This window comes from Penaeus chinensis, chromosome 5 (assembly GCF_019202785.1).
Source record: "Penaeus chinensis breed Huanghai No. 1 chromosome 5, ASM1920278v2, whole genome shotgun sequence".
Lineage (NCBI taxonomy): Eukaryota > Metazoa > Arthropoda > Malacostraca > Decapoda > Penaeidae > Penaeus > Penaeus chinensis.
The window spans coordinates 19,814,241-19,824,240 of NC_061823.1; the positions used below are offsets into that span (position 1 = coordinate 19,814,241).

Sequence of the window (10,000 nt, forward strand, 5' to 3'; positions counted from 1 at the left end):
TATTCTTATTCTTCTTATTATTATTATCATTTCTTATTCTTATTCTTCTTATTATTAATATTATTATTATCATTATTATCATTATTATTATTATTATTATTATTATTATTATTATTATTACTATCATTATCATTATTATTATTATTATTATCATCATTATCATTAACATTATTATTATTATCATTATTATTATTATTATTATTATTATTATTATCATTATTATTATTATTATTATTATTATTATTGTTATCATTATTATTATTATTATTATTATTGTTATTATCATCATCATCATCATCATTATTATTATTATTGTTATTATCATCATCATCATCATTATTATTATTATTATTATTATTATTATTATTGTTATTACTATTATTATTATCATTATTATCATTATTATTATTATTACTATCATCATCATCATTATCATCATCATTATTATCATTACTGTTATTATTGCTATTATTATAATTATTATTATTATTATTATGACTATTGTTATCATTATGATTATTATCATCCTCATTATTATTATCCTCTTGATTAGTGTTACTATTGATATTGTCATTGTCATCATCATTATCATTACCAACGACATTTATTGTCATTAACATGGAGTTAATGGCAACAGCATATTCTTGTTCTTTTTGTTGTCATCACGCCACCAACTTCGCTTTTGTGGGAGAGAGAAATCACATTTTTATTCCCCTTTTTGCATTTTTGTCTATTCTTTCTATGGAGTCAAAACTAATACTGTATGTGGATAACGACTAGTAATTACAAAACTGAGGATTTCTAGTGCTATGATTAATTAGACCAATGAGGAAGAGCTAATTGATTCTGATTTTCACATTTTCACATTCGTTCGGAACCCCGCCCTCCCCATTTCTTGTTGTATTATATGAATCATATATGTTATAATCCGGTCCCTTACATCTGTCATTTTTTAAATGAAATAATACTTGTCTTAAAAACGGTCTTCGGGACGGTCCTTTCTTCATTTTTTTTCTTGCACTTCTTCCTACATGTTAGCATGAGGAGATCTTTGGCGTTTTTTTTCGAATCTGCCGTTGTCATTGTCAGTGTCAATGGACCGTCACATTCTACGTTCCCTCGATCACTCTGCCTGTCATGAGCTGTTTTATTAAGTGTCTGGAAACAGAGGTTCATAACTTCGGTTCCTGTCTCTTTACTTTTTATTTCCACTCTTTTTTTCTGTGACTTTATGCTTTCTTTGATTTTGCAGATTTTAATCCTGATTTTAAATCTACAAACCCGTCTGTGTTTCCCTCAAATGTTTATTCAGGAATACCAAAGAAAATATAGCAGAATTTATAAGAACACAATATAAATTATTATGTAAGGTATATACGTTTAGGTATGAGGGTCCTTCAGTGTAACATTTTATTATTTTTTGTCTTTATACAGACACAAGGTTACTTGCAAATTAAGAATGATAGTGAACTAAATGCATCAGCTTATCAACACTGTGCCCTCAAGGTTAAAAACATCACATGCCACATCTAACATAAATGTGATTTAACTTCAAAGAACTTGTTCCTGCTGTCTTCTATCTCTATTTTCATCTACACAACATCTAGACAGCCTCAGATGAGGCAAAGGAGGTGTTCCTTTCTTTTCTTTTATATCTTTTTATATGCATCTTCACAACAAGTAGGCTACAGTTTATTTTTAGTTATTTTTTTTATGTATTAACTTTATTTTATCTTGCTAAGCTTGCTCTGGTTCTTAATCAAATAAAAAAAAAAAAAAAAAGCAAAAGTAAAGCATCAAGAAAACTAAAGCAGCCTTTTAACAGCTCTGCTAATCTAGGCTTTGGTGCGTTCTCTGAAAATTCTCAGGACTGTTTCTCCTGCTGCTGCTGACGCTGCGAAAGCCCTAAGAAAAGTGAGGGAAAATGGACCACTAAAAATTTTCCCCTTTATGTGCATGGCCTTGGGGCCGGAAAAGGTTAGAGAAGAGGGCCTAGCTGAAACCAAATAATTTGGAAAAAAGGAAGCATCTCGTTTTCTTCTTTTTTGCCTAAGATAACGTTTTGCCCGATTAAAATTTATAAATTTTTTTAAAGGGTAAGCTTTTAATTAAGAAATTTTTTATATTAGACGTAATTAGTAAATAATTTTTTTTCCCTTTTTTTAATCTCCATTGGGTTTTTTACTTTTCGACATTTTTTGGTTTCCCCCCACCCGTTTTGAACACGCCGGGGTTTTTCACAAAAAAAGATTTTTTGGAAATTTTTTACATATCTGATCAAACAAGGCCTGGGTTTTCAAAAAGCCAGAGGGGACGTAGCCCCTTTTTTTTGGGGCCAAAAAACTATCCCGCCCCTGTGGGCCCCTTGGGGTTGGGCACCAGTTGATCAGGGGGCGGGGATCAGGCAACGGACCCATAAAAATTAAATATTTTGGAAAAGTTCCTATCCCCTTTTTACAAAAATGGTTCATTTATTAAAAAAATTGTCCCCTTTAAAAAAAGGGGGGGAATAAGATTTATCTCAAATCATCGTTAAATCCCAAGATTTTTTTTTGCTGTGAATCAAAACCGCTGCCACCAGCGTCTTTTGCAACCAAACCCACACTGCCTTTCCTCTCCTGTGGTTTTGTCGTCCGATAGTCTTTGTCGAGTCATCCTTGTCCCCTTTAAAGTGTTTTTCCCATTTTAAAATGTTTGTATATATTTTCCCTATTTTTAATATATATGTATTTTTGTGTATCTATATTTTATAAAATTTTATTTTAAATATAAATATATTTATATTTTAATTTTATTTTATTTTATGTTTTTATATTTTTATTAATATATAAATATATTAATTTTAAAATTTTTGTTAAAAAAATTTTTTGTATAATTTTTAAATTAAATATAATTTTTTATATTTAATTTTTTATTTTTTTAATGTAATTATTTTTAAATAATATTTTTTATTATTTTTTATTTTTATTTTTTATTTTGTTTTTTATTTTTTTTAATTATTTTATTTTAATTAATTTTTAAAAATTTTTAAAATATATAGATATTTTTAATTTATACACCCACCAACATATATAAATAATAGGTTTTAAAAATTATTAATTTTTAGATAATATTTTAAAATTATATTATTTATATTTTATAAAAATATTTATAATTTTAAAATTATATTTATAAAATTATAAATTAAAAATAATAAAAAAAATTAAATATAAAAAATATAATAATTTTTTTATTTTTTTTATGTTTATTTTTATTAAAATTATTTTTTGTTTATAATAATACAACCCCCCCACCCAACCCCCACAAACCCACATATATATTTTTTTATAATTTTTTTGGTTTATTTATAAACAAACCAAAAAATCCAAAAATAACCCCGAAAAACCACCCAAACAAAAAACAACATAAACAAACACCAATAAATTTTTAAAAAATATATATAACCAACAAAACACACACACAACAACCCCACCACCAATATATATATAAAAATTAAAATATATATTTTAATATAAATATAAAATATTTTATACATAATTAAAAACATAATTAATTAAAATTTTTTATTTTAAAAATATATTTTATATATTATATTAAAATTTTACACACACCAACAAAACACAAAACCATATATAAAAATATTTTATAATATACATATATTTTTATTTTTATATACACACACACAAATATAATATATAATATTTTTATATAATAATTTATAATATATTTTATTAAAAATATTCCATATATATATTTCCCTTTTACATATTTAAAAATTTTTGTGTGTGTGTAAATGATGTATAAAATTAATTTTTTATAATTTTATATTTTTTATTTTTTATATATATACACACACCACACACAACACAACCCCACACCCCACACAAAAACAAAACCCCACCCACACACACAACAACAAAACACAAACACACACAAAACAAAAACAACACACACAACCCCACACACACCCCAAAACACACACACACACACACACACAACCCCACACAAAACACACACACAACACACACAAACCCCACACACAACAACCAATTTTATTTTTAAAATAATAATTTAATTTTATTATATAATTTAAAATTAAAAATATATATATAATATATTTTATATAAAATTTTATATATATATTTTTTATACACATACAAAATGCATACACACACACCACAACACACAAATACACACACATACACGAACACACACCCCACACACACACAACACACACACACCAACACACACACGAACACACACACACCCCACAAAACACACACACACACACAATACACCACAACAATTTTTATTAATTTTAAATTTAATATTTTTTATTATATTTATATATATTTAAATATAATATTATTATATATATTTTATATTTTAAAAAAAATTTTTATTACAAACAACAAAAATATATTTTTAAAATTTTTTTTATATTTGGGGTTTGTTTTAATATAATTATATATTAATATATAATTATATATATAAATATATAAATATAATATATTTTATTATAATTTTATAAAATTAAAATTAAAAAAAAATAAATTTCTAATATATTATATGTATATATACTATGTATTACTTTATATATATAAAACATTTTTTTATACATACAATTATATATATAAAATATATATATTAAAATATATATATATATGCATATGGGATATACATATATATGCCACTAAATATATATAAATAAAATAATTTTTAAAAAATTTTTAAAATATAAATTTTAAAAAAATAAATGTACAAATTTTTTTAAAAATAATTTTCATATATTTATATATATGTTAAAATATTTATATTTTATGTATGTATAAATATAACAATATTAATAAATTTTTATTTTATATTTAAAAAAATATATATATACCAAAACCCCACCAACAAAAAATATATATTTTTAATATAAATATAATAAAATATTTATTTAAATAAACACCCTTTTAAAAAATTTTATATATTATATATATATTTTATATATAAAATAAAAATATATAATTTCCACAAAACGACACACCACACACACACACACACAACACACACAAAACACCACACACATTATATAATTATATATATAAAATTATTTTAAAAATTTTGTATTTTATAATATATAATATAAAATTTAAAATAAAATAAAAATATATATTTTAAAATATATAAAACCCTAAAATACTAAAGTTAAATAAAAGATGGAAAATAGATAGAAAGATTTGTAGTAGATATAAATTTTATTATATATATTTATATATACAAAATATATATAATATATATATTTAAAATAATATATATAAATTTTTTATATAACACAACCCCATAATTAAAATATTAAAATTCTAAAATAATATATATAAAATATATAAAATAATATATTTTATTATTATCTAAAAATAAAATTTTAAATAAACACACAAACACACACCACACACCACAGAAAAACACACACACCACACACCACACACAACACACACACATAAAACACACACCCAACAACACACACACCAAAAACACACCACAACACAACAAACACACACACACACACAACAATATTTATATATATATATATATTATATATATATAAATACATACAAAACCATATATTTTTCATATATAATATATAAATTAAAAATATTTTTAATAAAATAATAAATATATAATTTTATTTAAAAAATATATATGTTTTATAAAAATATATATATATATATATATAAATATAAATATCTATATCTATATCTATACATATACATACATACATACATATTTACATACACTTAAGCATACACGATTGCGAACATACGCTCACATATACACACATTTGTATATAAAGACGCATATACAAATGTTTGTATACCTTCGATGCATGTGGATAAAAAGAAAATCCTTTGTCAAAACCCCCGTGTCTTACTCCATGTTGGTGGTGTCCAGATCCGTTCCCCCTGACTTCGTTTACTCGTATTTTTCCACCCTCTGCAATGGAGATTTTGTCTTTTTATTTTTCTTCTTTAAAGATTCCCTTTCTGGAATGCTCACTTTTAATTTTGTTTATTTATTTTTCTTAGTCTTTTATTTTCAAAAGTAACTCGCTTGGTGTTTTAAGCTCGGTCTTGTGCCTGAGGCGATGCAAAAAGTAACGTTAATATCACCGTTAGCTTCACTGTTATTTTGCTTTTTATTCTTTTAAGGTTCTTTTCACAGCATTGGTCAAGAGTTCGTCTATGGCTGCTGGAAACTTTCTCTTAAGACTGGATTGCCTTTTGAAAGCATGACTGATTAATTAACTCTGAATTAATTTAACTGTTAAACAAGCGGCTCTCTTCTTTCTTATTCTTATCTGTCTTATTTTTTTCTTTGCATAGGCTTCTGATTAACGACTAAATGGCTGATTAATCTTAGTCACTTGCCTGGTCTGCGTTTGGTTGGCACTTTTTTGCGAGATGAAGACGTCGCGAAGCCTTTCGGTCAAGTGTGTTCACTTGGGCTAATTTAATTATTTTTTGTGTACAAAGGTATGCATATATATATATATATATATATATATATATATATATATATATATATATATATATATACATGTATATATACACACACACATATATATACATACACACACCTCTATACACAAATACTCAAATACACACACCTCTATACACAAATACTCAAATACACACACACACACACACACACACACACACACACACACACACACACACACACACACACACACACACACACACACACACACACACACACACACACACACACTCACACACACACACACACACACACACACACACAAGCGAAAATGAAAGTACAATGAACATAAGAAGCATGACAAGAGGACAAAGTTTACACAGTTATCTAGTCTTTTGGCTGCCAATCCACTGTTACTTTTATTCAGTTCAGTCTGGGGGAATTTGTATTTTGCTTCGTGGAACATAAAGGAAAAACAAAAAACTAAAGTTAAAGTATTATAAAAGTATGGACAATTAAATCAGCAATTAAAAAGGACATATGTTCATTTAATGGCATGTGGTGTGGTCCTTATTAAAAGACAAATAAAAAGTGCATGTTTTGATAGATTGGCTTTGAATGCACATTTAGATGTATATATATATATATATATATATATATATATATATATATATATATATATATATATATATATTCCCAGTGTAGGGCCAAAGGGTAAATATGATGATTATTTTTAGGTATGTAATGCACTTTTCATTACCTTACAGGATATAGGGTACACTCTGTATGGTAATTACTGCTACCAAGTACAATTGCGCAATATGTGAATACAATCGATGGTAACTAATGTAGTTTAATAACAAAAAAACAAAACAAAACAAAACTTATTTAAAACAAAAAAGTTAAAATCCAGACACCTATTTTAAAACATTTTTTTGTACAATCAATTTTTGTCTTATTATTTTTCTCAAGATTCTTCTTTCTTTTTTCCTTTTTTTACCGCATCATGTAACCTTATTTAAATTATTTTTGAACCTCTGTTTTCACTATGTAGGTTTCTGGCGTACAATGTAACGACTGACACATAGTCCGTGTTCATAAGCTTCCAGGAATCATTCATAATGACATTGTGTACATTAACCTCCCTTGTAACTGTACATTTAGGAGAACAAAAATGTCTATATTAGGACATGATCACTGGTTAACCCCCCCCCCCCCGCCCCCTTCCCCATTTTTACGTTTTCTCTCTCTCTTTTTTTTTTAGTCTTAGCACACTAGTCATAACCGTCTCAAAGACTGTAACACATTTGCCCCTAATTCCTCATTCATTTACTCAGAGCGTCTTGAGTACGAGTTCATTGAGAGGCTGAGCCCCCGATCTCATTCACTGCCGTGTGTCAGGCCTAAACATGAGTCATGAAAGAGGATATTTCTGATTTTTTTGTGTCAAATTGAAGGTGAAGGTGTGAAGGTAAGGCTAGGGGGCTCAGGGCTGAGTGTGTTTAGTGTGAATAGGTTTTTCAGAATTTTAGTCGCGCGAGGAGAGATGGAAATAGGTCAAATGTTTACATATATGAATGCATACATAGAATTTATGCTTGTATGTATATTTATATATATACTCACATATGATCCGCTACAGCCACCGAGCTCTAGCCCTGCTTCTCTCACGGATAATTCTTTTTCCAGCAAATGTATATCTAATTTTTTATTTTCAATTTTTTTCTTGTTTGTTCAATTCTCTCCCGCTTCTGGCACAAATCAAGCACACTAATCTCGTGTCGCTCTCTCTATCTCCTCCTTCTGTCGGCGGCGTGGCTGGCGGCTCGAAATTCCCGCTGCTCTCCCTCGTCGCTGGCTGCCTGTGACAAAAAAAAAAAAAAAAAAAAAAAAAAAAAAAAAAAAAAAAAAAAAAAAAAAAAAAAACGCCGTCTGCAACGCCATGCATCTCTCTCTACTACGCCCGCACCGAATCCGCCCACGGCGTCGTGAAATCGACGCTACGTCTCTCACTATACAAATATCTATCTATATATTTTTATATATATTGAACCCTCGCGTGACAAATACCAATCATCCCCCTCCCTCACCCCCCCCCCCCCCTGTGCCCGCTCGTTTACCGCTCGCAAAAACCACCTTTCTATCTACTTTAACTCGCTACAACAATAACTCTATATCTCAATACCCATAATATTGAATGCCTGTTTTCATTGTGTTTGTTTTTGTGTGTTGTTTATTGTTCTTCGTTGGTGTGGATTTGCATGATTTATCTTTTCTTTGGGTTATTTTGATATGTTTCATGCAATGCTGTGGTTTTTATATGACTAATTCTGTTTTTTTTTATATGGGATTTTTACTTGTTTGCCATGTTTTGGTTATCTTGATTTTATTATGATTTCAACTGTCTGTTTCTTACCGTGTTTGCAAATCTTGGTTTCTTGGCCATTGATGCATTACCTCCCTCTATCCCATCTCTCTCTCTCTCTGCATATCTCTCTCTCTCTCTCTCTCTCTCTCTCTCTCTCTCTCTCTCTCTCTCTTTCTTTCTTTCTTTCTATCTATCTATCTATCTATCTATCTATCTATCTATCTATCTATCTATCTATCTATCTATCTATCTATCTATCTATCTATCTATCTGTCTGTCCATCTGTCTCTCTCTCTCTCTCTCTCTCTCTCTCTCTCTTTGTTTCTTTCTTCCTGTTTTTATTTTCCTATCCCTCGTCTTTCCCCTCCCCATCCCTCCATTTTTTTGTTTCTCCAATACCCTCCCTTCCCGTCATCCTCCCTCCATCCCTCCCCCACTTTCTCTTCCTCCATTGCCCCCTTACCCCCCCCCCCGCCCCGTGCCCCCTCTTGGCCCCCCTTGGCCCCGCAGCGTGAACAAGCCCCAGAAGAGCATGGGCCTCCGTGGCATGCCCCTGACCTACGACCCCGAGCAGAGCGCCACCTGGCAGATCATCCACGAGGAGGAGAACTGCCAACTCATCACCGAGCACGGACCCACGGAGTCCAAAGTCTACTCCATCTAATCGCCCTCCGCCTCCTCTGCGTCCTCCTCTCTTCGTCTCCTCTCCTCGAGTCGCCTCCCCTTCCCCTCTGTCTCCTCTTTTTTCTCTTTGTTGCATTCTGTTTCTTTCTTTCTTTCTTTCTCTTCCGAATCTTCTTCTCTTCTTTCGCATCTTCACCTCCTTTTCTAATATCTGTCTTTCTTCCAGTTTGCCTTATCTCTCTCTTCGCTCGAGACTTGAGTCTTTCCTCTCCTTCCTTTCGTCTTCCCTTCTCCGTTCTCAGACCTCCTCCGTCCCTGGACATTCTCTTCCCTGCGGCCCGCTGTAACCATGATAGCATGCTGATAATATAGAATATTTATTGAAGCAAAGAAGGCTTTGCATTCGGTAGCCTCTTTATTTTCTTCCTTTTTTACTTATTATCATCATTATTTTTGACCTATGCGGAGGCTCTGCGTAGCTGCGCACGCACAAGTCCTCCCGGCCACCTGCTGGCCTTTCTTGCC

General features: G+C 29.4%; 1 protein-coding gene across 4 annotated transcripts in view; it reads left to right on the top strand.

Moving 5' to 3' along the window:
• Nucleotides 1-10,000, top strand: part of LOC125025426 (LIM domain-binding protein 3-like) — a gene marked incomplete at its 5' end in the record, with an annotated part of 36,676 nt that overhangs the window by 19,662 nt on the left and 7,014 nt on the right. For 3 of the 4 annotated variants that reach the window (XM_047613432.1, XM_047613435.1, XM_047613434.1), the window contains 1 exon segment: nucleotides 1,869-1,919. In XM_047613432.1, coding sequence (XP_047469388.1) covers nucleotides 1,869-1,919 — 51 coding nt within the window. 4 annotated transcript variants of the gene reach the window in all.